The 27,941-nt window shown below is 46.5% G+C and overlaps 1 protein-coding gene across 1 annotated transcript; it reads right to left on the bottom strand.

Moving 5' to 3' along the window:
* Window positions 1-81: 81 nt before the first annotated feature.
* Window positions 82-27,941, bottom strand: LOC110506774 (protein FAM214A). The gene is made up of 12 exons (XM_036981020.1): window positions 26,700-27,941; window positions 15,259-15,446; window positions 14,974-15,170; window positions 9,210-9,335; window positions 6,994-9,028; window positions 5,605-5,724; window positions 5,178-5,266; window positions 2,782-2,878; window positions 2,544-2,702; window positions 1,735-1,803; window positions 1,111-1,349; window positions 82-955 (listed from the first exon to the last, which is right to left on the bottom strand). Exons 1-12 carry the CDS (start codon window positions 26,728-26,730, stop codon window positions 802-804), a joined length of 3,504 nt encoding a protein of 1,167 aa, XP_036836915.1. The 5' UTR covers window positions 26,731-27,941; the 3' UTR covers window positions 82-801.

The raw sequence follows: 27,941 nt of genomic DNA, 5'->3' as shown, positions 1-27,941 counted from the left end.
ATGATATGTTTTACATCAGTCGACATGACATGGACCTCAGTTGTCCAAAACACTCAAAATAAAAGACACACAGACACAATGCAGCTTTCAAGATTGCTTTAAGATATAGATATATTTTCAGATCTGAGTTAATGTCAAAAATACACATTATGATTTACAGAGTTTTGCACTAGATCATAATGCTGAGGATGATAGATGTCACATAAAAGCAGTAACTGAAATATTCATTTAAATATTAAATAACTGACGGTAAACGAAGAAAATGATGTAAACACTAAAGCTACATGTTACTCTCTATTGCAACACTTTAAAGATTTGTTTTTGTAACAGTACAAAAAAAACAGAATATTACTCCTTTTGATTTCCAGTCGTGGAAATACACAGTGCGCTTTTTCAATGTCGTCTTGTCATTTTCTCAGTCTCTTGATTGCTTGTTCTGGTCAGTCAGTGGTCCATGGTCGCTAACGTGTTTTTGATGTGTGTTTTAGCATGTCTTTAATATACATTTTCTACATGTATAAATACGTGTTTGAGCGTCACAGAAAACAGCAGGGTTCTGTAGGGCCAGGAGTTGTTCATGGTCAGATGGTCAGCAAAATCTCCAGGCCTTAGGTATCTGGGACGGAGCCTGTCTGGACTGTTCCACATGAGAACGCTCTGAGCCCAGCTCTCTGACAGCTCTGTGGGTGTGCGTGTATGCGTCAGTGTAGTTAGAAGAGTGTGTGTGTCAGTGCAGATAGAGGAGTGTGTGTGTGTGTGTGTGTGTCAGTGCAGATAGAGGTGTGTGTGTGTATGTGTGTGTCAGCAGCGCGGGGAGAAGGCTGGGTCAGCTGGGGACTCTGTGTAGGACTTGAGTTCGTAGGCCGCTCCACTGTCTACCTCCATAGACTTCCTACTGAACAGCAGTCTGATATCCCTGTGGAGGTACACTTTACCTGACCTGGAGGTCTGGAACCTGGATTGGGGGGGTGAAGAAAGAGCTAGATTAGTGCCAGTACAATGTTTTCCTGATCAGTTTGGTCTTCTGTCCAGTCTTGACTAACAGGTCATCTATTTGACTGACAGGTGAGATGTGATTGACAGGTCAGCTGAGCCAGGTGTCTTTCTTACCTCAGGTGAATGAGGTAGCGCAGGATGCGTTCCTGGCCGAGGGAGAGGGCTTTCCTGCTGCTGCCGGGTGTGTGTGTGTTGTCTGGGCTGCCGTGTTTGTGTGAGTGTGTGCTGTCCCGTCGAACGGGGACAGAAAAGGTCCTCTGACGGAGGAAGGTCTGGTGGCCGGCAGGCATGGCTCTCAGGTCATACACCACCACAAACATCTTCACCACCGTCTTATTGGGGTTAAATAAGGTCTGGGAGAGAAGGGGAGGGGGGGGGGGAGGGGGCGAGAGAGAGTGCGAGAGAGAGAGGGCAGGAGAGAGAGAGAGGGAGAGAGGGCAGGAGAGACAGGGAGAGAGGGCAGGAGAAAGAGAGAGAAAGTGGGAGGGAGAGAGCGAGAGAGAGAGAGAAAGAGAAAGTGGGCGGGAGAGGAAAAGAGAAGGGGTTAACACACTACAGTAGTGTATTTCTCTCTGTCCCCACTTAAGGTCTCCCTCTCCTAACTCTCTGCTGGAACGGGAGCTTTCCTTTGTTCTCTCTGTCTGGAGTTATTATGTCAGCAACAGTGACACGCATGCACACACATTTAAACAAAAGTCTTCAATGTGTATAATCAACAGAGTGAAAATCTGTCCTCACCACTTGAATGGTTCCTGATGGAGGGACACGGTAGCCCCGTTTACCCAGAGTCTCCAGGTTGATAACTCCCTGTAACAAAAACAACACACACACTATTAATATTGATCTGCACTGTGAGCAGTAAGTGTGTGTGTGCATATACATACATACATAATATATATATAAATATAATATTTATATATATAAATATATATAAATATAATATAAATATAATATATATATAAATATAATATATATAAAATATATATATATATATATATATATATATATATATATATATATATATAAATATATATATAAATTATAAATTATTATCAGCATGATAATGCACGGCCCCATGTTGCAAGGATCTGTACACAACTCCTGGAAGCTGAAAATGTCCCAGTTCTTCCATGGCCTGCATACTCACCAGACATGTCACCCATTGAGCATGTTTGGGATGCTCTGGATCAACGTGTACAAAAGCGTGTTCCAGTTCCCGCCAATATCCAGCAACTTTGCACAACCATTGTAGAGGAGTGGGACAACATTCCACAGGCCACAATCAACAGCCTGATCAACTCTATGTGAAGATGTGCCGCGCTGCATGAGGCAAATGGTGGTCACACCAGATACTGACTGCTTTTTCAGTCATGTGAAAACCATAGTGTAGGGCCTAATTCATTTATTTCAATTGACTGATTACCTTATATGAACTGTAGCTCAGTAAAATCTTTGAAATTGTTGCATTTATATTTTTGTTCAGTGCATATAAAGTGTGTGGGGGATATATATAATATGTCTGTGTATGTACTGTAGGTGTGTCTCACCATGTATGGCGAGGGTGCGTTGTCGTCAGAGATGCTGTAGAAGGAAACGTCAACGGGGAAGGTCATGTGACTGGGGCAGAAGGTTCCGGAAGCACCCACCTCGGCCATGAAACCCTCCACCGACCCCAACGGCTCCAGGCGGTAGTTCAACACACACTCCTGTAACACACACATGCTTTAGGTACAATACATGTACACTTATGTGACGTGAGTGAGTGAGTGAGTGAGTGTGAGGTACCTCAAAGTTGCCCAGTAGACTGAGGCTGGCAGGTGGAGCACTGGCACTGAACAGCGGCTGAGGTTCTTCTGACTCCTCCACTCTCTTCACACACACTCTTCACAACAGAACACACAGAGGGTTAAAAACGGGTTCACACACACATTGGCCGATTTATTCATTTGTTGAATCATGAGAATTAGAGATGGCTTGCAGACCCTGCAACCCTCGGATGATTTGGACATGCACGAAATATGCTAATATCAGTCCCATGACTTGAATGGGATTTGTGCCACAAATGCTAAAATATTACTATTTGGAAACAGTGCCAAGGAAGCTAAACCCAAGCATGAATTGCTGTCATGCAGTCTAAATCTGAATTTATGATTCTACATGACTAATACTGTATATTCAAACACTATCAAACCTTAATCAGCTATGTATGTAGAAGCATCATCCCCGGTCAAACGGACCTCTAATCCCTAATCCACACAGTAACCCAGCGGCCAGATCAGATCAGAGCAGGGCCTCTGACTGTAGAGCTGTGTACAGCTGCCATTTTGAGTTGAGCCTCAGTGTCAGGCCAGTAGCAACAGTACTAGCAATACAGCCGCCAGAACAGCAGGTGGCAGTGTGAGAGGACAGGACAGGGCTACAGTACAGTACAGGCCTGGACTGACTGAACACTGATGTCTAGTAAGAACATAATCTCACCTACCAGTCGGCTTGCTCTCTATTGAACCTCTAAGTGGTAGCAATTGAGTTTGAGGACAAGGTTATTAAGAACCTAAATCTGACCATGGATCGGGGGCGGCCCGTGTGTACATGATGAGTCTAAATCAAATCAGACTTTATTGGTCACATACACATGGTTAGCAGATGTTAACGTGAGTGTAGCGAAATGCTTGTGCTTCTAGTTCCGACAGTGCAGTAATATCTAACAAGTAATCTAACAAATTCACAACGACTACCTTATACACACAAATGTAAAGGGATGGAATAAGAATATGTACATATGGATGAGCGATGGCCGTGCGGCATAGGCAAGATGCAGTAGATGGTATAGAGTACAGTGTATACATATAAGATGAGTAATGTAGGATATGTAAACATTGCTGTTTCCTGAAGTCCATGATCATCTCCTTTGTTTTGTTGATGTTGAGTGAGAGGTTATTTTCCTGACACCACACTCTGAGGGCCCTCACCTCCTCCCTGTAGGCCACCTCGTCGTTGTTGGTAATAAAGCCTACCACTGTAGTGTCGTCTGCAAACTTGATGATTGAGTTGGAGGCGTGCATGGCCACGCAGTCATGGGTGAACAGGAGAGGGCTGAGAACGCACCCTCGTGGAGCCCCAGTGTTGAGGATCAGCGGGGTGGAGATGTTGTTTCCTACCCTCACCACCTGGGGGCGGCCCGTCAGAAAGTCCAGGACCCAGGTGTACAGGGCGGGGTCGAGACCCAAGGTCTCGAGCTTAATGACGAGTTCGGAGGGCATTATGGTGTTGAATGCTGAGCTGTAGTCAATGAACAGCATTCTTACATATGTATTCCTCTTGTCCAGATAGGATAGGGCAGTGTGCAGTGTGATGGGGATTGCGTCGTCAGTGGACCTATTGGGGAGGTAAGCAAATTGGAGTGGATCTAGGGTATCAGTTAGAGTGGACGTGATATGGTCCTTGACTAGTCTCTCAAAGCACTTCATGATGACAGAAGTGAGTGCTATGGGGCGGTAGTCGTTTAGCTCAGTTACCTTCGCTTTCTTGGGAACAGAAACACCGGTGGCCCTCTTGAAGCATGTGGGAACAGCAGACTGGGATAGGGATTGATTGAATATGTCTGTAAACACACCAGCCAGCTGGTCTGCGCATGCTCGGTGGATGTGGCTAGGGATGCCGTCTGGGCCTGCAGCCTTGCGAGGGTTAACACGTTTAAATGTTTTACTCACTGTATTGTCCTCAAAGCGAGAAAAGAAGTTGTTTAATTTGTCTGGGCACAAGACATCGTTGTCCGCGACGGGCTGGTTTTCTTTTTGTAATCCATGATTGACTATAGACCCTGCCACATACGTCTTGTGTCTGAGCCGTTGAATTGCGACTCTACTGTCTCTATACTGACGCTTTGCTTGTTTGTTTGATTGCCTTGCGGAGGGAATAGCTACACTGTTTGTATTCGGTCATGTTTCCGGTCGCCTTGCCCTGATTAAAAGCGGTGGTTCGCGCTTTTAGTTTTGTGCGAATGCTGCTATCAATCCACGGTTTCTGGTTAGGGAAGGTTTTAATAGTCACAGTGGGTACAACATCACCGATGCTCACCGAGTCAGCGTATACGTACGTCAATGTTGTTGTTTGGGGCTACCCGGAACATATATCCCAGTCTAAATGTGTGTATGATGTGTGTGTGAGTTAGAGATCAGTACCTCTTCCCTGCGGTCCAGGGCAGTCCTTTACAGCTGGTCAGAGAAGAGTCCAGGTCAAAGTAACCAGTCTGAGTTCTCCTCTGAGGAACCTGAGAGAAACAACACACACATTTAATAATACAACACACACAACTGTACACAAAACTTTATTGGCAACATATACATCAAAACACACAATTTAAACACTATAGCATGACAGCACACACAAGTATTTAATAATAATAATAATAATAATAATAATAATAACAAAAACAAGCACCACATGAAACACACACACAACTTTAAAATTATTCCATTGTTATGAACAACCTAGTCAGCATCAACAGGAGTTTAGTCAGAGTATTCATACTATTGAGGAGAAGATTAGTCATATGGCTCCACACCCTGACTGACAGTGTGTGTGTGTGTGTGTGTGTGTGTGTCTTACAGGGCTGGAGAGCAGGGGCAGGCCGGTACAGGGGTGGAAGGCCTTGGTGAGGGTGGAGTCCAGAGAGTGACGGTTGTGTTTCCTCCGACTGTTACAAGGTCTCAGGGGCGAGGGAGAACGCTACGTGGAAGAAAAAAAAACACACATTGGCTTTAATACAGCAATTCTCAACAACCATTTTAGACAAATGCCAAATACACTTGTGGTGAAATCTGCACGGAGCCTTCACCGTGCACTGCCACTTTAAGAGCGCATGAGCAGTAAGGAAGGAGGAAATAAAGAGAGCTCGTTCAGCTCTTTGGGGAGGAGCTCTTTGGTGGCGCGACAGTTTGATTGTGTGTGTGCTGTGCTGCAGAAGTTTTGTTCGTTTTCAGCGTGTGTAGTTTATAGAGTGTTTAACTCAATCATCGGTGTAATCGCTCTAGGTCGTGGTTGTTTTTGTTTGGGACCGCGCCCGTTATGGATCGCATGGATTAGTAGCAACATTGTTGCGAAGCTTTAACATACAAACCATCGGACAGTCAGACAGTACACCTGCACGCCTGAAGACCACAGCTAAGATCTCTCTTGTTCTCTTTCTCTTCCCTCTATCGTTCCAGTGCTTTACCCTGCAACAGACTCTCTATTTTTGAAGTTCATTAGAGCTGGACTATTATTGCCCTGCCAGAAGTATTTGGACATTTCAGTTAAAAGGGAGGTTGCTTGCAAATTGTGTATTGTTATGTGAACTGTATTGAGATGTACTAATGACATGTGGCCGAGAAGACTGGACATTTTTAAGGCCTTTGTTGTGTCGATGAACACCCCCCACATTCATACCCTCTGCACTCATCCACTAGAAAATAATACAGATTATTGCAAATCCTATGTTGATGACTGGGTTCATTCTTGTATGAAGTTGCTGTTGAATTGCTCTGCCATTATTAGTATTAGTATTATTGTATGAGGTATTCTTGTTTGGGTTACCCCTGTGCTGTGATGTGGGTTTTATATGGTGTGTATTCTTTTTTCTCTCCACTGGCTATCTGGTAAACAGGCTACCCTCTAGGCAGTCTCTTCTGCTGATGTGTGTGGGTCTGGTAGTGGTACTCTCTATTCTACTCTTTTCCTTTCGGCATGGTTAATACCTGCCTGGCGCCCGAACAAAATCTTTCTTTACCCCTCTCTAATAAATACCGCTACACACTATGTCAAAGATCCTTTCTCAAAATCTCTTTGTACTGTTAATCAACATTTTCCAAAAGTGGTAATATCCTCTTTCACATAGGCAGGTTTTTAAATTGAAGTTTCTTTGTGTTGGACAAAATAAACCACACGGATGATATTCAACATGTACTGCAGTGTGAGGTGATTTTCTAATCAGGTGTGCTTGTCTATAGGGACACTCACCAGGACAGTGTTGGGCTCTGTGCCAGGGGGTGTGGTAGCAGGACCGGGGGGGCTGGAGGACTTGGAACCTGGGGGGGGCTGGTTCTCATCCTGGAGACTAGAGGACTGGGTTCGAGGGCTGCCCTGAGTCCGTGAGGGTGGAGTTCGAGAAACTGTCTGGGTCTGGTTGTGAGACTGAGTCAAAGGTTTCATGTGGTTCTGGATGAGAGCAGTGGTCTGGGTGTGGGTGAACTTGGTGGTCAAGGTCTGTGCAGTGGTCTGGGTCAGGGTGGTGGTCTGGGTCACTGTCAGGGTCTGGATGGTCCTCAGGATGTTATCTTTAGGAGAGGAGGGTCTGGGCTCCTCTTGGGGGCGGTTGGGGTGTAAACTCTTTGGGGTCTTGGCCCTGGGACTCTTGGGGCTGAGTAGTGGAGAGGCCTGAGACTGGGGCTGGGGTAGATGCCGTGGGATGACTAGAGGAGAAGACTGTGGCTGGGGTAGAGGCCGTGGGATGACTAGAGAAGAAGACTGGAGCAGGATTTGGAGTCGGGGGCTGACTTGAGGATCTTCAAGTGTTGAACAGCCGTTCTGGGCTCTGATTGGACCGTGACCGTCTGTCTCTGGAGGAGCACCAGCTCTGTCTGTGCTAGCAGGTGTGTGTGAGGGAGTGTGTGTGTCATGGCTGGGCGTGTAGCCGTTGCAGTGGCCACTGCTATGACTGTTGCCTCTGTGTGTGGTGTGTGTGTCAGTGCACAGCGTGTGTGTGCTGTGTGTATGTGGTTTGTGTAGCGGGCTGCTGCTGCGGCTGTGTGTTGGGGACAGAGAGGGGACAGACAGTCTGTCCTGAATCAGTCTGGTAATGTCCTGAACAGCATGAGACAAGAGACTACTGTCTCGCTCTCGCTGTCGGTCTCTCAATGCCTCTCTGTCTCTCTGTGTCTCCAGGTCTCTCAGTGTCTCCCTGACTCTGTGTCTCTCTCCATCTCTGTCCTCTGGGAGTCTCAGTCTGCGGCAGGCAACAGGTTTCGGGGACAGCGTCTCCCTGATAATAGCCGCTGCGTCACCAATGGGTGTGTCGAAAGGGGAGGGCGGGGTGTCCTCAGTGGGTGGAGCTCCCTCTGGCCCTTTGGTCTTGCTGAGCGTGGTGTTGCCAAGGTAACTGCTCCGGACAGGGGTCTTGGTGGGGGTGTCGGGGGTGAAGAGGGCAGGGGGGAGATGGGGGGCGGTCGGGTCGCAGAAGTTGAGGCGCTGAGCGATGCGGGCAATGACTTCCTGTCTCTCCTGGAGCAGCGAGCCAATCAGAGGATTGGTCTCAGAGGAGGGTCTGGGGGAGGGGCACCGCGGGGGCTCTGCCAAAGAATAAGTCTTAAAGGCCCGGGGGGCTTCGGAGCCACGCCCCTTGGAGCTCTCGGCCCCGTTGACGGCCTTCCCATAATCCTCGGTGGTGTGTGTGATGTCATCGGAGGGGTCTGAGGTGAGGGAATAGAGCCACCTGACAGTCTTTCCCCCAGGGGGGAGGGGCAGAGTGGAGGACAGCTTCCTGTGGGGGCGGGGGGAGGGCCGTGGGGAGATGGGGAGGTGGTAGGCGGATGATGTCTGCCCCTTATTGACCCGGGGGAGGTCTGATCCATTCTGGCTAGAATGACCATGGCTGTCTGTGGGGTCCGGGCCTCTCTTACTGGGCAGGGGGAGACTGGGAGGACTGGGGAAGGGGAGGCCAGAGAAAGGCAGAGCCGCTCTGTTGTGGCTCTCTTTAGAGTTGTGGCTCCTCTCGTACAGAGGCTGGTTAGGGTTCAGGCCTGGGTTAAGGCTAGGTGTCTTGCTGTAGAGGTTAGGGCTGAGGTTGGGCTTAAGGCTGGGGGTCTTGCTGTAGAGTGGGGCCAGGGTCAGGCCGGTGTGTATGCTACAGGCCAGGGTGGGGTAGGTGGGCTGACGGGGGAGTGACTGGACCCTGAGCCTCAGGGCAACACTCTGAGACACGTTAGGGACAGGGAACAGGTGCTCCGCTGGGGGCTGGGAGAACTGACAGACACACTCCTCATCTGCTGCACTGATCCTTTGGGACAGAAACACGCAGGCTTATAACTTGTGATCACATCAAATTATTTAGTTCACTTTGGAAAGTATTTTATGATCAACATTCAGTAACAATATAGAAAAATAATAGGGAAGTCGTTAAGAGGTTCTTCGTGTATTCTTGTGTGTGTTACCTGTAGAGGAAGGTGTGTGTGTATTACCTATACAAGATGTTTCGCGGTACAATGCCGTGAGAAGCACTGAGCCAGGCACTGAGCTGGGAGAAGAAGACGTAGGAACGAACAGCCAACAGCAGAGTCTTCTCCTCTATAAACCTATCACCGCTCCTAGAGAGAGACAGGGGGGAGGAGAGAGAATCAGGCCTTTGCTTTAGCTAGCAATGGCTAAGGAAATTAGCATTAGCAACGATGCCAATGGCAATTGTTTTCATGGTCAGTCTTAAAAATATACAATATAGAAAGAGTGGGAGGCCCTGGTGCACAACACCAGTCTCAACGTCAACAGTGAAGAGGCGACTCCGAGATGCTGGCCTTCTAGGCAGAGTTGCAAAGAAAAATATATATCTCAGACTGGCCAATAAAAAGAAAAGATTAAGATGGGCAAAAACACAGACACTGGGCAGAGGAACTCTGCCTAGAAGGCAGCATCCCGTAGTCGCCTCTTCACTGTTTATGTTGAGACTGGTGTTTTGCGGCTACTATTTAATGAAGCTGCCAGTTGAGGACTTGTGAGGTGTCTGTTTCTCAAACTAGACACTAATGTACTTGTCCTCTTGCTCAGTTGTGCACCGGGTCCTCCAACTCCTCATTCTATTCTGGTTAGAGCCAGTTTGCGCTGTTCTGTGAAGGGAGTAGTAAGCAGCATTGTACCACACAGCGTTGTACTAGATCTTCAGTTTCTTGGCAATTTCTCGCATCAAATAGCCTTGATTTCTCAGAACAAGAATAGACTGACGAGTTTCAGAAGAAAGTTCTTATTTCTGGCCATTTTGAGCCTGTAATCGAAACCACAAATGCTGATGCTCGAGATACTAATCTAGTCTTAAGAAGTACAGTTTTATTGCTTCTTTAATCAGAACAATTGTCAGCTGTGCTAATGTAATTGCAAAGTTATTTTCTAATGATCAATTAGCATTTTAAAATGATAAACTTGGATTAGGTAACACAACGTGCCATTGGAACACAGGAGTGATGGTTGCTGATAATGGGCCTCTGTACACCTATGTAGATATTCCATTTTTAAAAATCTGTCATTTCCAATAGTAATTTACAACATTAACAATGTCTACACTGTATTTCTGATCAACTTGATGTTATTTTAAATGGACAAAAAATGTGCTTTTCTTTCAAAAACAAGGACATTTCTAAGTGACCCCAAACTTTTGAACGGTAGTGTATAGACATGTTTTCTGTTTGATACGGCGGCAAAGTGGAATATTCCAGTTTTTGCATGTGCCACTAGCTCAACCTAGTCCTGACAAAAAGTGTGTGTCGTGTGTGCATACTGTCGTGGTACATGCTGCAGTGTGTGTACATACTGTCGTGGTACAAGCTGCATTGTATGTGTGTGTGTATACTGTCGTGGTACAGGCTGCAGGGTGTGTGTGTACATACTGTCGTGGTACAGGCTGCAGTGTGTGTGTGTGTGTACATACTGTCGTGGTACAGGCTGCATTGTGTGTGTACATACTGTCGTGGTACAGGCTGTAGTGTGTGTGTGTGTGTACATACTGTCGTGGTACAGGCTGCAGGGTGTGTACATACTGTCGTGGTACAGGCTGTAGTGTGTGTGTGTGTGTGTGTGTACATACTGTCGTGGTACAAGCTGCAGTGTGTGTGTACTAGAGGTCGACCGATTATGATTTTTCAATGCTGATACCGATTATTGTAGGACCTAAAAAGCCGATACCGATTAATCGGCCGATAATTATTATTATTTTATTTTTTTTTAAAACATTTTTATGTATTTATTTATTTGTAATAATGACAATTATAACAATACTGAATGGACACTTATTTTAACTTAATATAATACATCAATCAAATCAATTTAGCCTCAAGTAAATAATGAAACAAGTTCAATTTGGTTTAAATAATGCAAAAACAAAGTGTTGGAGAAGAAAGTAAAAGTGCAATATGTGCCATGTAAAAAAGCTAACGTTTCAGTTCCTTGCTCAGAACATGAGAACATATGAAAGCTGGTGGTTCCTTTTAACATGAATCTTCAATATTCCCAGGTAAGAACTTTTAGGTTGAGGTTATTATAGGAATTAAAGGACTATTTCTCTCTATACCATTTGTATTTCATATACCTTTGACTATTTGATGTTCTTATAGGCACTTTAGTATTGCAGTGTAACAGTATAGCTTCTGTCCCTCTCCCTGCCCCTACCTAGGCTCGAACCAGGAACACATCGACAACAGCCACCCTCGAAGCATTGTTACCCATCGCTCCACAAAAGCCTAGGCCCTTGCAGAGCAAGGGGAACAACTACTCCAAGTCTCAGAGCGAGTGACGTTTGAAATGCTATTAGCGCGCACCCCGCTAACTAGATGGCCATTTCACATCGGTTACACCAGCCTAATCTCGGGAGTTGATAAGCTTGAAGTCATAAACAGCTCAATGCTTGAAGCATTGCGAAGAGCTGCTGGCAAATGCACGAAAGTGCTGTTTGAATGAATGCTTACGAGCCTGCTGCTGCTCAGTCAGACTGCTCTATCAAATATAATTATAACATAATAACACACAGACATACGAGCCTTTGGTCATTAATATGGTCAAATCCGGGAACTATTATTTCGAAAATAAAACGTTTATTCTTTCAGTGAAATACGGAACCGTTCCGTATTTTATCTAACGGGTGGCATCCCTAAATCTAAATATTGCTGTTACATTGTACAACCTTCAATGTTGTGTCATAATTATGTCAAATTCTGGCAAATTAATTATGGCCTTTGTTAGGAGTAAATGGACTTCACACAGTTCGCAATGAGCCTGGCGGCAAGAGAAGTGACAATTTCCCTATTTATAAGAAATTCATGTTAGCAGGCAATATTAAACTAAATATGCAGGTTTAAAAATATACACTTGTGTATTGATTTTAAAGAAAGACATTGATGTTTATGGTTAGGTACATTGGTGCAACGACAGTGTCCTGCACTTGTTAAATCATCACTCGTTTGTTGAAGTTGGCTGTGATTCAAAGAGAAATTAACAGGCACCGCATCGATTATATGCAACGCAGGACACGCTAGATAAACTAGTAATATCATCAACCATGTGTGGTTAACTAGTGATTATGTTAAGATTGATTGTTTTTATAAGATAAGTTTAATGCTAGCTAGCTACCTTGGCTTATTGCTGCCCTCGCGTAACAGGTAGTCAGCCTGCCACGCAGGCTCCTCGTGGAGTGCAATGTAAGGTAGGTGGTTAGAGCGTTGGACTAGTAACCGGAAGGTTGCAAAAACAAATCCCCGAACTGACAATGTAAAAATCTGTTGTTCTACCCCTGAACAAGGCAGTTAACCCACCGTTCCTAGTCATTGAAAATAAGAATGTGTTCTTAACTGACTTTCCTAGTTAAATAAAGGTGTAAAAAAATATATACCGATTTACGATTGTTATGAAATCGGCCCTAATTAATCGGCCATTCCAATTAATCGGTCGACCTCTAATACATACTGTCGTGGTACAGGCTGCAGGGTGTGTGTGTGCATACTGTCGTGGTACAGGCTGCAGGGGGTGTGTGTGCATACTGTCGTGGTACAGGCTGCAGGGGGTGTGTGTGCATACTGTCGTGGTACAGGCTGCAGGGGGTGTGTGTGCATACTGTCGTGGTACAGGCTGCAGGGGGTGTGTGTGCATACTGTCGTGGTACAGGCTGCAGGGTGTGTGTGTGTGTGTGTACACATACTGTTGTGGTACAGGCTGTGTGTATTGTGTGTATTGTGTATTGTGTGTATTGTCGTGGTACAGGCTGCAGTGTGTGTGTGTGTGTGTGTATGTACTGTCGTGGTACAGGCTGCAGGGGGTGTGTGTACATACTGTCGTGGTACAGGCTGCAGTGTGTGTGTGTGTGTGTGTGTGTGTACGTACTGTCGTGGTACAGGCTGCAGGGGGTTGTGTGTGTGTGTGTACATACTGTTGTGGTACAGGCTGCAGGGTGTGTGTGTGTGTGTGTGTACATACTGTCGTGGTACAGGCTGCAGGTGTGTGTGTGTGTGTGTGTGTGTGCATACTGTCGTGGTACAGGCTGCAGGGGGTGTGTGTGCATACTGTCGTGGTACAGGCTGCAGGGGGTGTGTGTGCATACTGTCGTGGTACAGGCTGCAGGGTGTGTGTGTGTGTGTGTGTGTGTGTGTGTGTGTGTACGTACTGTCGTGGTACAGGCTGCAGGGGGTGTGTGTGCATACTGTCGTGGTACAGGCTGCAGGGGGTGTGTTTGCATACTGTCGTGGTACAGGCTGCAGGGTGTGTGTGTACGTACTGTCGTGGTACAGGCTGCAGTGTGTGTGTGTACGTACTGTCGTGGTACAGGCTGCAGTGTGTGTGTGTGTGTGTGTGTGTGTGTGTGTGTGTGTGTGTGTGTACGTACTGTCGTGGTACAGGCTGCAGGGGGTGTGTGTGTGTGTGTGTGTGTGTGTGTGTGTGTGTGTGTGTACGTACTGTCGTGGTACAGGCTGCAGTGTGTGTGTGTGTGTACATACTGTCGTGGTACAGGCTGCAGGGGGGGTGTGTGTGTGTGTGTGTGTGTGTGTGTGTGTGTGTGTACATACTGTCATGGTACAGGCTGCAGGGTGTGTGTGTGTACATACTGTCGTGGTACAGGCTGCAGGGTGTGTGTGTGTGCACATACTGTCATGGTACAGGCTGCAGGGTGTGTGTGTGTGTGTGTGTGTGTACATACTGTCGTGGTACAGGCTGCAGGGGGTGTGTGTGTGTGTACATACTGTCGTGGTACAGGCTGCAGGGGGTGTGTGTGTGTACATACTGTTGTGGTACAGGCTGCAGTGTGTGTGTGTGTACGTACTGTCGTGGTACAGGCTGCAGGGTGTGTGTGTGTGCACGTACTGTCATGGTACAGGCTGCAGGGTGTGTGTGTGTGTGTGTGTGTGTGTACATACTGTCGTGGTACAGGCTGCAGGGGGTGTGTGTGTGTGTACATACTGTTGTGGTACAGGCTGCAGTGTGTGTGTGTACGTACTGTCGTGGTACAGGCTGCAGTGTGTGTGTGTGTGTGTGTGTGTGTGTGTGTGTGTGTGCGCGTGTGTACATACTGTCGTGGTACAGGCTGCAGGGGGGGGGGTGTGTGTGTGTGTACATACTGTCATGGTACAGGCTGCAGGGTGTGTGTGTGTACATACTGTCGTGGTACAGGCTGCAGGGTGTGTGTGTGTGCACATACTGTCATGGTACAGGCTGCAGGGTGTGTGTGTGTGTGTGTGTGTGTGTACATACTGTCGTGGTACAGGCTGCAGGGTGTGTGTGTGTGCACATACTGTCATGGTACAGGCTGCAGGGTGTGTGTGTGTGTGTGTGTGTGTGTACATACTGTCGTGGTACAGGCTGCAGGGTGTGTGTGTGTGTGCGTGTACATACTGTCGTGGTACAGGCTGCAGGGTGTGTGTGTGTGTGTGTGTGTGTGTGTGTGTACATACTGTCGTGGTACAGGCTGCAGGGTGTGTGTGTGTGTGCGTGTACATACTGTCGTGGTACAGGCTGCAGGGTGTGTGTGTGTGTACATACTGTCGTGGTGCAGGGTGTGTGTGTGCGTGTACATACTGTCGTGGTACAGGCTGCAGGGTGTGTGTGTGTGTGTGTGTGTGTGTGTGTGTGTGTGTGTGTACATACTGTCATGGTACAGGCTGCAGGGTGTGTGTGTGTGCGTGTACATACTGTCGTGGTACAGGCTGCAGTGTGTGTGTGTGTGTGTGTGTGTGTGTGTGTGTGTGTGTGTGTACATACTGTCGTGGTACAGGCTGCAGAGTCCATCGCTCCAGTAGCAGAGCATCTTGTTTGATCGCTGGGTCACTGATGGGGTCACTAGGGGGACTCTCATCTCCATAGCAACAGTCTGGCAGCAGCATCACCTCCACCATGATGGGAATACTGTTCCTCCACAACACACACACCTCCGAGCGCACACGCCGCGCCTGCACACACTTGAACACACAGACAGGGGAGGGTAAGTTTGTGTGTGTTACCTGGGGAAGTGTGTGTTATCTGTGTGTGTATGTTTGTGGACATTACCTGTGGCAGTTTGTCACTGCACTCGTGCCTGTGTAGGGGCGGCAGGGCGGACTTTGCAGGGGGGCAGTGCAGCCCCTCTGTGCGACCCTTCACAGAACATTCTGGGGTCCGTCCCTCAGTGATCAACAGGGTCAGGAACACCAGGAAGTCCTCAGCATCGTACTCAAAGAACTCCTCCACCACCACGTCTGGAAGAAGGGGAAAAGAAAAACACTGGTCAGATACATTCTGACGGGGATACATTTCAAGTTACACAATTCAAGCAAGAACACGCATTCAGAGATCATAGACAGTGTAGAATGGGATAAGGCATGGAACTCAGACAAATCAAATGGCAGCAGGCTCCTGTTCTCTTGTAGAGTAGGAGACAACATGCTACAACACCCTGGTCCAGACTAACCACTAAACACAGACAGAAAGGGAGGAAGGACAACACTATTCCTGTTCTGGGGATCATTTTAGAATATCCACGTCAGCTGAGCACAGAATAACACTCAGACAGAAAAATAACAGTATGTTCTGCTGTAGTGTCTGTCCGGTCAGGGTTGGGTTAGGGTGGAGCAACAGAAACACAAGCTTGACAGTCAGAGAGGTTATGTTCAAACAGAGCCCTGTCCTCCCTACAACCCAGCTCTAACAAAGAGCCTCTCAGCTGGCTCTGGGGGTCGCTGTGTGTCTAGTTTGTCTCTCTGTGTGTGTGTGTGTGTGTGTGTGTGTATTTGTGGGTGTGTGTTTGTTTGTGTGTGTGTCAGGCAGTCACACACATTCTTCCAGGGAACTCCTCCCACGTGCTCAGAGCTGCTATCTGCACACGGAGAGAGAACAGTCAACACAGACACAGAGTGGGAGCGAGACAGAAACAGCACAGAGAACATGGATCAGGGGAGGGGGCTGCAGTCAGCTGTAGGCTGAGACTTAGGGAGTTGGAGAGGGGGTCGGGGAGAGAAACCCAGCTTTGACTGGTTAATGGCTATAGGACAGGTGAGAGTGAGAAGGGAGAGGAGCAGCCTATAGGACTTCCTATACAGTGATCTGCTCTGCTAACCCTCTGCTCCCTCCAAGTGGAGTAGGCTAAATGTAAAGCTCTGGCAGGAGGGAAAGAGAGAGGGAAACAAAGGAGGGAGAATAAGGAGGGAAAGAGAGAGAGATCCTCTGTTCCAGTGGGATAGGCCAGAGAAATATGGGACAAGGCTGCTCTGGTGTCAGCTTTCTGTTTTTAGTGTGTGTATCGTGTGTGAATGTGTACAGCGAGTGTGTATTATGTAAGAGGAGAGGTTTATAAAGAGCGGACTGACTGCAGAGCAGCACGCAGGTCTTATTAATAGAACTACTGCTGCTGGCCTGAAGAGGAACTGGAACGGAGCCCACTGATCAGCTGGCCTAGTACACACACACACACACACACACACACTTAATTCATGAAACATTAAACACACAGTGAGTGGATATATTAGTTGTGGTAGGCAGTAGTGTGAGATTAGACAGCTTCTCCATGGTAATTCTGATTACAGTTACAGCAGGGCAGGCCCCTCTGGGATAAATATAACAACACTACAACTACTCAACACTAACCAGCATTAACCATACCCCCACTAACACCAACCAGCATTAACCATACCCCCACTAACACCAACCAGCATTAACCATACCCCCCACTAACACCAACCAGTATTAACCATACCCCCCACTAACACCAACCAGCATTAACCATACCCCCCACTAACACCAACCAGTATTAACCATACCCCCCACTAACACCAACCAGCATTAACCATACCCCCCACTAACACCAACCAGCATTAACCATACCCCCCACTAACACCAACCAGCATTAACCATACCCCCCACTAACACCAACCAGCATTAACCATACCCCCCCACTAACCAGCATTAACCATACCCCCCACTAACACCAACCAGCATTAACCATACCCCCCACTAACACCAACCAGCATTAACCATACCCCCCACTAACACCAACCAGCATTAACCATACCCCCCCACTAACCAGCATTAACCATACCCCCCACTAACACCAACCAGCATTAACCATACCCCCCACTAACACCAACCAGCATTAACCATACCCCCCACTAACACCAACCAGCATTAACCATACCCCCCACTAACACCAACCAGCATTAACCATACCCCCCACTAACACCAACCAGCATTAACCATACCCCCACTAACACCAACCAGCATTAACCATACCCCCCACTAACACCAACCAGCATTAACACCAACCAGCATTAACCATACCCCAAAATCCTCCAAATAGTTAGAATGAATCTAAAATAACTCTAGAAATGTGTCATTCATTGTAATGATTTTACATCTAACTAAAAATGTTTGGTGCAGTATTCTCAATGAAAACGAGTCTCATTGAAAAATCAACAAAGATTTATTGAAGAATCCCTACTGTTGACCAATCCCTGACGAAGGGGAGTAGACTTCGGCGCCGAACTTCATCTTGCCTCTAGAAAAAAATGTTTGTCCGAACAACCGAAAAAAAGTTCAAAACGAACAAAAACATCACAAAATGTTGTCATATTATATGCACAAACTTTTCTGAACTGTTCGTCTGGGAAGCATGCGAACACCGTAACACAATTACCACTGCCTACAGGTTTCCCCTAGGATTGTTTTCAAGTTAGCGGGGATGGGGGCGTCGTAGTGGGCGTTGCCAATTGTGCAGCCTCCTACCAACATGTTTAAAGGCCTCCTCTTGGAAGAAGAGACCAACTTCTTCTGTTTTAAATGTCATTTCCTGCAATTCTACAAATTTTGCCATGGCTTATGCCATCTGAGTGACTCAAATTAGGGAGCCCCATGCCATGACATAAATCATTTTTATTTTGGTGATAGTTCTCAAAGATAAAAATATATAACTTCATAATAATAAGTCATCATATTTTTTGGGAGTGGTCGGCAACGATTAGCAGTGGCGGCACGCAATGAAAACACACACACACACCACCAGCTAACACACCTTAACACACACCAGCGAACACATACAGCCCTGAGGTTCCTCTCCTCCTCTGGTCATAGTGCACATCTATTTTGCATGGGGACAAAGGGTTGCCATGGCAACACACAGATCATGTTAATGTCCTGTCACGGGGATTCATTGTGTGCTGGAATGAGTTGGGTCTGTGTGTGAGCGTGTGTGTGTTTCCAGTGGCACGTGAGTCACATGTGTGTGACTCATCTATGACATGACTGCCTGTCACTGTGTCTGTGTGTGTGTCTGTGTTCTTACAGACTCTTTGTTCTCCATGAGGCCGAATCTGTGCCTCAGTGACTGAAACAGACAGCAGTCCAGCCCACTCTACAGGAGCTCTGATTTAAGTTACAAAAACACTAACTAGCCTACACTGTAGCAGCAAGCAAACAGAAAAGTGTTACAAAGATGCAGTTGCCTGTTCCATGTGATGTGATTTCAGGGCAGGCCAACATGTAGGAACAATAAAGAGAATAGAGTTTGAAGTTTAGCCATGTTAAATTTACAGTTTCCTGAGAGCTCTCTGTCTTTGTTCCCTTTATCTACCCCCCCCCCCCCCCCCCCCCCCCCCCCTCCTTTACACAAAGGGGCAGATTCACAGCACACATAGCAACACACAGATGCCTTCTGATTGGCTTAAAGGGTTGGGTACAGCTCTCTCTTTCTGCTGCTGTGAACTCAGCTCCTCCGGCTGCTATTGTCTGGAACTCTCAAACACACCAGGCCCAACGGACACACACATCTCAAACCCTCATTACTAGCTGCTGCAACAGAAGGGCTTTCACACAAACACCAGATTAAGCTTTTACTTGAGCCCAACTGCTAATTTAAAACACTAGTGACGAGTCTAACGAGAGCATTCAGCCTAGCTAAAGCTTTTAATCATGGTCCTGTGTGGACTGGGGTCAGCTCTGAAGGCCTAGATGTTTACCATTACAGGTGACCCTGACCAGACTAGCCCTGATCATGCCCTCACTTGCCTGGGTGTAAAGGCATCCAGAGCCAGTGCTCTCTCTCTGCAGAAGCCCACTCTTTGTCCCACTAATCCTGATTGCGTAACTGGCACAGCACAGGGTAGGACAGCAGGGTAGTACTCGCCGCTGTGTACCCACTATGGCCTCAACAGCGGACTCTGAGCACAACTACACTTTACTCTATAGTCTGTAGACTGATAGTCTGTGCTCTGCCCTTTAACCTCGGCTTTGAGGAGTTTACAGCCCCCGCAAACAGCCACATGTTAGAGAATTCAGATTGTGTGTGTGTGTGTGTTTTGCACACTCAGCTGGTCTCTCCTGCTGGCTGAGCCGGGTCTATCTGGCCTTGGTTGAACGTGCGCATGCATATGCGAACCCACAAACATACCCCTCTGACCTACAGCGCTCAGGAGATTACATTTCTGACACAGAGGACAAATTGAGCAACGTCAACAACGCTCCAAAGGCCATGGGAAGTGTGGCAGTCAGACTTTTTAAAGTGCTGAACTGAGCTGGACAGCCATGGCCTAATATATCTCTGTAGGACTGACTGACCTAGCCAGGTCATGGGTGGTTCTTCTCTGCAATAGATAGAGGTCAGACGACTGACATGTCGAACCCTCTATCTATCTGGCTATGAAAAGCCAACTGACATTAACTCCCAAGGTGTTGACCTCTTGCACCCTCTATAACCATTGTCATTATTATTTGACCTTGCTGGTCTTCTATGAACGTTGGAAACATCTTGAAGAAAGATCTCACCTTAATGGCCATGCACTCCTAGAATCTCCACCCGGCACAGCCAGAAGAGGACTGGACACCCGTCAGAGCCTGGTTTCTGCCTTTCTAGATAGTTTTTCCTAGCCACCGTGCCTCTACATCCGCATTGCTTGCTCTCTGGGGCATTCGACTCGGTTTCTGTATAAGCACTTTGTGACAACTGCTGTTGTAAAAAGGGCTCTATAAAAACTTTTGATTGATATCTATCTAGACTGGCAGCCACTTGCCAAACTAGTTGTGCTTTAACCAATTCCTCTGTTGCTGGTTATCGTGTAGAGGCCAGCGTTAGATACAGGCCACTGATAGTCATCTATGCTCCACAATGTATTCAAACCTACATATTGTGTCAATAGACAGCTCTCTTTCCAGATGCCTTTAAACAGGGGCACAGCACAGGCAGACCAATCATCTGGTTAGGAGTTGACCTTGTTACTAAAATAAAGCAACAGAACAAGCAGCAAGCTGACTAACCATGTGGGAGTTCATCTCAGATATAGCAACAGCATGTGAGTGAGAGAAGGCAACCATGCGTGGTGGTGGGCGGCCATGTTTAGAACAGTAAAGATGTTGGCTGACTTTTGGAGGGAGGTGTGTTGTTGTTGGCCAAGAGGAATCTGACCCAGCAAGGGGACTCTACTCAGCTCCAACTATGGGGTGTGTGTGAAATTGTCAATTGTCTGTTACCGTTACTTTCCTCTAGTCGTCTCCTCTAAAGTGGTTTCCTCATCTTGTCCCCTCTTCTTGATCTGCACTGATCTGATTCTGAACACAGGTCTTTTTCATTCAGTGAGGAAGGAGAGAGAAGATGAGAGGAAGCCAATGTAAACTATTGACATGCAGCCCATATCACAGGAGAGGAGAGGAAGCTAATATAGAATTTTGACATGCAGCCAATATCACAGAGCATCATATATGGGCCAGGGAAGGCATAGAGAGTGGTGCGCTCTGCTAATCCTTCCCCCTGCCAGGAGGAAACTGAGCGGGCCAGATGGTTCCTACTGTTCCTGCTGAGCTGGCTGCCGGTTGGCTGAGCGCAACCATGAGGGAGGAGCCACAGGGTCACAGGAGGTGACCGGCACACAGAAGCTGATGATGTCACTAACACAGAACCGGTCGGGTCAACAGACTTACGTCCCGTGCTGGTTCTGAGCAAGAGCAACCACTGAGCCTGAGTGTGTGTGTGTCAGGCATGAGCCCGAGCGACCACTAAGCTTGTGTGTGTGAGCGTGAGCCTGTATGTGTGTACACACGTGTGTGTGTCAGGCCAGCATGAGCCAGATAAGACCACCACACTTACATAAGAGCATTACTGGGAGGACTGGTTGGAGCCGAATCACACGCTGAACTGGAACTGAACTACAGAACCGGCCAACACAGGAACCTGTCAGAGCACTTCTATGTTGGTTACATACCGCACCTTTAATAATAACAGGTTTATTATTGTTGACAAAAGAATAACAATAGGCATGTTTTGGAGCCCAGGGGTCTACAAAGACAGTCAGCGTGACACATCCAGCATGTAAAAACACAACAGAGTCCTACATCCCAGTGAACAGACGTGACTGACCCTTTCTGTGAGAACAAAAACACCTGTCGCTGTACCTGCCTGTTATTCTGTCTGGTTAGTGAAATAACATTACGCCTGTCCTTTTGTACCTGCCTGTCATTCTGTCTGGTTAGTGAAATAACATTACGCCTGTCCTTTTGTACCTGCCTGTCATTCTGTCTGGTTAGTGAAGTAACATTACGCCTGTCCTTTTGTACCTGCCTGTCATTCTGTCTGGTGAGTGAAGTAACATTACGCCTGTCCTTTTGTACCCACCTGTGTGTATGGTGAATAACAAAACACCTGTTGTAGGTGAATCACTGCAAGAAGGTTGGCATAATAGTCTGATTGACTGTCTGATTGTTCTGTCGGGCTTGGCTGTCGGTGAGTTCCCTCAACTCTGTGCTCTACTGGCTGTTCGGGCCTTGGGGGTGTGGTATATGGACAATAGGGCTGCTCTTATGCGCGCCGCAAAGCGGAGTGTTAGGACACGGTCCATAGCCATGGTATATTGGCCAGATATCACAAACCCCCGAGGTGCCTTATTGCTATTATAAACTGGTTACCAACGTAATTGGTATTAACAGCCATAAGACTCCTGAACAGCTAATCAAAGGGCTACCCAGACCCCTCTTTATGCTGCTGCTACTCTCAGTTTATCATCTATGCACAGGCACTTTAACTCTACCGACATGTACATATTACCTCAATTACCTCGACTAACCAGTGCCCCCGCACATTGACTCTGTACCGGTACTCCCTGTATATGGGAGGGCAGGTAGTCTAGTGGTTAGAGCGTTGAGCCAGTAACCAAAAGGTTGCTAGATCGAATCCCTGAGCTGACAAGGTAAAAATCTGAACAAGGCAGTTAACCTGGTAGGCCGTCATTGTATATAAGAATTTGTTCTTGATTCACTTGCCCCGTTAAATAAAAGGTTAAATAACTAAAATATATATATAGCCTAGGTATTGTTATTTTACTGCTGCTGTTTAATTATTTGTTACTTTTATTTTGTATTTTTTACTTAACACTTATTTTTTCTTAACTTCTTAAAGCATTGTTGGTTAAGGGCTTGTAAGCAAGCATTTCACTGTAAGGTGTTGACTGTTGTATTCGGCGCATGTGACAAATAAAATTTGATTTGATAATTAGAGCAGTAAAAATAATAATAATAATATACGGTCTGGTATACCACGGCTTTCAGCCAATCAGCATTCAGGGCTCGAACCACCCAGTTTATAAGGGGGGGGGGGGGGGTAATCTGTCTGAGGGGTGTGGACATCCCCCGAGACGCCTTGATAGACCTCCAACAGGAAACACCTCCAAACAAACAAAAAAACACTGATTCAAAGGCACGTTCCACTAGACACTTATGTAAAGAAAGCTTCGATATGCCTTCAGTGACCAGGAAGTTTCTGTTCTTCTCTTCCCCTTCCCATCTATTCTTCTTGTCCCCCCCCCCCCTGTCTCTCCTCCCTTATTCGTTCCTCTCCAGGACCATGACTCATTGTGAGATCATGTGTGTGTTGTAGCCTATGTACTTAGTGTGTGTGTGTGACATCCGACCATTTCCTTGCTCTTCTGTGACTGTTCTGCAATGGCTCTTTATGGGATCTGTTAAAGCTTTGTCTGTGCAATATGTGTGTTGGTTCTCCTATCGTTGTCCCCACAAGGATAGTAAAACAAGGGGGGGAACAGTCCCTCGTGGGAGGACAAAGGCTATTTTAAGTTTAGGGGTTAGGTTTAGGGTTACAATTAGGATTAGAATTAGGGCAGGGTTTCCCAAACTCGGTCCTCGGGACCCCAAGGGGTGCACGTTTTGGTTTTTGCCCTTACACTACACAGCTGATTCAAATAATCATCCGATTGGGTTTGTCTCTCTCAGCCAGCACAGGGGCCACAGCCACAGCACTAGCCTATATGTTGAACAACAAGTCAGTCAGATGACTTCACTTAGCACTGAGCTAAACACTGCACTGTGATGGCTCCCTTTCCCTCTCACACACGAATTGCAAAAATCGCTGAAGTTGGAGACTTTTATCTCCCTCACCAACTTCAAACATCTGCTATCTGAGCAGCTAACCGATCGCTGCAGCTGTACATAGTCTATCGGTAAATAGCCCACCCAATTTTACCTACCTCATCCCCATACTGTTTATATTTATTTACTTTTCTGCTCTTTTGCAGACCAGTATCTCTACATGACCATCTGATCATTTATCACTGCAGTGTTAATCTGCAAAATTGTAATTATTCGCCTACCTCCTCATGCCTTTTGCACACAAAGTATATAGACTCTTTTTTTTCTACTGTGTTATTGACTTGTTAATTGTTTACTCCATGTGTAACTCTGTGTTGTTGTCTGTTCACACTGCTATGCTTTATCTTGGCCAGGTCGCAGTTGCAAATGAGAACTTGTTCTCAACTAGCCTACCTGGTTAAATAAAGGTGTTCTCAACTAGCCTACCTGGTTAAATAAAGGTGTTCTCAACTAGCCTACCTGGTTAAATAAAGGTGTTCTCAACTAGCCTACCTGGTTAAATAAAGGTGTTCTCAACTAGCCTACCTGGTTAAATAAAGGTGTTCTCAACTAGCCTACCTGGTTAAATAAAGGTGTTCTCAACTAGCCTACCTGGTTAAATAAAGGTGTTCTCAACTAGCCTACCTGGTTAAATAAAGGTGTTCTCAACTAGCCTACCTGGTTAAATAAAGGTGTTCTCAACTAGCCTACCTGGTTAAATAAAGGTGTTCTCAACTAGCCTACCTGGTTAAATAAAGGTGAAATAAATCAAATAAACACACATGGTTGCAATCTAAAGTTGAAGAAAAAGTTTGTGAATCAGAATTTGTATAACAAGCATTAAAAAACATTAAAAAACAAGAACGCATTCTCTAAACATTCTCTCTGTTACGTTGTGGGTGTGTGAACCAAGACAGAGTAAGCTCACTGGGGTAAAGCCTAGAGAAACTAACTCCTGTCACTAGTTCAGCGTAGAGGCTAGAATGCTCCGTAAACACCTTCCTTGCCAGGGAGATGAGGAGGAGAGTGGGTATGGGAGGAGGAGGAGAGGATAAGACAAGAAAGGAGAGAAGAATGGGATCAGAACAAACGGAGGAGAGAGAGTGTCAGAGGAGTACAGGGAGGGCCGTCTGTCTGTCTGCATTTTCAACCAGAGGAACAGTATGTCCCATAATAACAATAGAACAGTGGGAGCATCGGCTGGCCTGTCATATGGGAACTGCTCCAGAGCAGCTTCTATTGCAATTAGACATTATTAATAGAACCACCGTGACAGACCCACAGGGAGCCAACAGCACAGCAGAACACAGAATCTATATGAGGGGGAAGGGAAAGAAAGGCTCAGCTGGTAAAGCATGGCACTTGAACACACAACCCTGGCATTGTGTGTTCGATTCCCACGGGGAACCAGTAGAAAAAAATATGAAAATGTCTGCGCTCACTACTGTATGTCGCTCTGGATAAGAGCGTCTGCTAAATGACTCAAATGTAAATGTAGTCCTACTACAGTAACTTGAGATCCAGCAGGAAAAGCCAGATCTGTCTCTGTAGCTCAGTAAAAGTGTGTGTTGTTGTTTACAATTGACCAAGCAAAAAAAAAAAAATTGCAGTGTGTAGAACAGTAAGTGTGTGTTTACCACATCCATATGTCAGAGCCATGAACCCTGGGTGGTTTTTAAAGGTAAAGCCAGAGTCAGTGTGCAGGGGTGAAATCTCAGCCTTTTGGTGTTGGACGACATGTTTACACCCTGACATTGGGTAGAGAGTCATGTTACAGTACAGTGTCAGTAGGATGGGTGTGTAGGACACTGATGGTGTGGGGTTTGTTGTGTAGTAGGAAAAGCAATCTCTGATTGGGCTTCCTTTGTCTGACAGTGGTTGCTGTGTGACCACATCAAACTTCTGTGCAGTAGTTGCAGGTCCTGCCTATTGTCTGACCAGTACAGTAGACAGAGACCAAGCTAGTACAGACAAGACAGGCCTATTTTCTTACTACAGAACTCAGAACAGTAGATACAGACAGCCATATTGTCTTAATACAGACCTCAGAACAGTAGATAGAGACAGGCCTATTGATTGACTCCATGTTTGGTGGTAACTAATACAAACAGAAGCTAAATGTCTTCTGATTGAAGGTAATGTGTTAAGGCCAAAGAGTATCAGCTAGCTGCTCTGAGCTCCAACTAGCTGCTGTTATGTTGTTGCCCCTACAAGAATCATAACCAACCTTGGATTAATGACAAGCATGTTGAAGCAATCACTACATTACTAGACTATGTCCAAGCAGGCAGACTAGGCTGGCAGGCAGGAGGCATACAATACAGTCCATGTATTACTAATAGAGCTGGCATTACAGACCACTGCTGCTGCGGTTGAATAAACCTGATATGAAAACAGACAAAGCTGGCTGCCCTGCAGACTTCATGTTAATCATACATCATGTAAACACACAGACAGTACAGAAGGCAGAGAGCAGATCGAAGTCTCTGTTCATAATGATGATTCAGAGTCACAGTGAAGATGTTCAGTTCGAACAAAGGGCTTTGAGCATTGCAGCATACCCATACCAGAGACTGACAGAATAACGCAGAGCTCTCAGGCACACAAAAGCAGGAGCTGTTTTATCATGCAGTGAGTTGTTCCATCCCGTCAGTGTGATCTGCTGCGTTTTGTCCCCCAAAAACAGCTTTTTGACAGAAATTACAAGATGACATTGTGTTGTTATAATTGAACCATTGCTCAGATATCTGTAGCCATCTTGTTCACCTATCCATTGTGTAATTTGGCAGTCAGAATGTCCTAATTCCCGTGGCCTCACTGGCCTGCCTGGGTCAGGTTTACTTTGTTATCAACACAGGCAGGCAAGCAAGTTAACCAGCTGTTACATCATTCTCCCTCTCTGCCCGATACCTCTCCCTCTTCCGGGGGACTGCCTGGCTGGCTACATTCTGCTGATCCAACAACACACACAGGCCAACGATGGATCATGTCAATATGATCCTCATGACCCTTTTAGTACTGCAATGATGGGCACCGTAGTGAAGGCTCACACAGACGAATACCATGAACAGTATAGCTTCTGTTGGCATGGAATAAATCCATGTAGATCAGCTTACCTCGCTCTGGTTTCATGTTAGCCAGTGTCATCTCGATCCCTCTGGGAATCTGGCAGCCTGTCTGTCTTCGGTCTGAAGACTCCCGTCCACACAGCCCTGACAGCAATATACTGCTGTGTCTGACTGTGTGGATCCAAATCTTCCAAAGGATTGCTGACTTATTGCATTAAGCAACAATACCAGCTGGGTAGCCTGTATGCTGCCAATCGCCCCCTTATTTATCCGACAAAGCAACGCTTTGTTACCAAACTGCTACTGTACAGGTCCATCGAGTCAGATCCACTGTTAACTGGCCAGCGAACAGTTGAGCTAGCTAGCTAAATCTGACCGTCAAACATTAGATTAGCTCCGAGTTATTGCTTCATCAACCACCTAGCTAGCCAACAAGGCATTGAGCTGACAATCTGACTGTCCACCCCCCAAAAATAAACGTCTCAAATTCCACCACCAAAACCACGACAGTAGTCCCGTCACGAAGCATCTCTCTCAGCTTGCTGTGCTACTGTAACCTCACCTATTTGGCTTAGCTACCGTGGCTTTAGCTAGCTGACCAAACAAACAACACACAGGCATCTGATCTGATGCCGACCGTCTCAAACAAAACACCCCACCCGCAGGTAGAGTGATCACCTCCGATAACAATGGGCTCCGGGAAAGGACAGACCTCGTTCAACCGATCATTCTGAAAAACAGCCAACGTTAGCTAAACGCCGTGTTGTCCAGAAGCATCAGTTCCACTTGTCGTCTTGAAACATAGTGAGGTAAAGTAGCCACGACCCGTGTCAGTTACCTAGTTATTGTTGACTAGCTTTCTCTCAAATCAAAAGTTTGTCAGAAAACAAGATGACCATTTATTTTCCAACTTGTCGCAGTGGCTAGCGAGCTTTTTTCCTTCTTCCAAAACAACGGTTCTCTGACTAGCGAACTTCGTCCAACTCAATTACACAGTACAGGCGCATACCGTTCGCAACAAAATTATATTGTGTGCTTTTTCTTAGCAATAAACTCGTTGGTGTGCTCTCTACCCCTCTCTCTAACAATGTCCCCGGGTCAAAACAGATCAGCGCAGTCTTTTCTCAGTCACGTGTCCCAACAACAGCCAGACCACTTTCCTGTACCAGTCTTTCCTGTACGGTCTTTCCTGTGAACCTGCTGCGATAGCAACCGTGATCTAGAAACTTTTTGGTTACAGTTTGACAATGTGTCAAGATGACAACAAATATCATGCACTAAACATGGTTG

This window comes from Oncorhynchus mykiss, chromosome 6, assembly GCF_013265735.2.
Source record: "Oncorhynchus mykiss isolate Arlee chromosome 6, USDA_OmykA_1.1, whole genome shotgun sequence".
Lineage (NCBI taxonomy): Eukaryota > Metazoa > Chordata > Actinopteri > Salmoniformes > Salmonidae > Oncorhynchus > Oncorhynchus mykiss.
This window is presented reverse-complemented; position numbering and strand designations above follow the sequence as displayed.

What these genes read in the sequence shown, in the direction of transcription:
- LOC110506774 (XM_036981020.1), bottom strand. Translation starts at nt 26,730, where the DNA reads ATGACACTGGCTAACATGAAACCAGAGCGAG. An exon ending in TAACATGAAACCAGAGCGAG is followed by an intron (nt 15,447 to 26,699) that starts GTAAGCTGATCT and finishes CCCTTCTTCCAG; the next exon opens with ACGTGGTGGTGGAGGAGTTC. An exon ending in CTGCAGCCTGTACCACGACA is followed by an intron (nt 9,336 to 14,973) that starts GTATGTACACAC and finishes GTCTCTCTCTAG; the next exon opens with GAGCGGTGATAGGTTTATAG.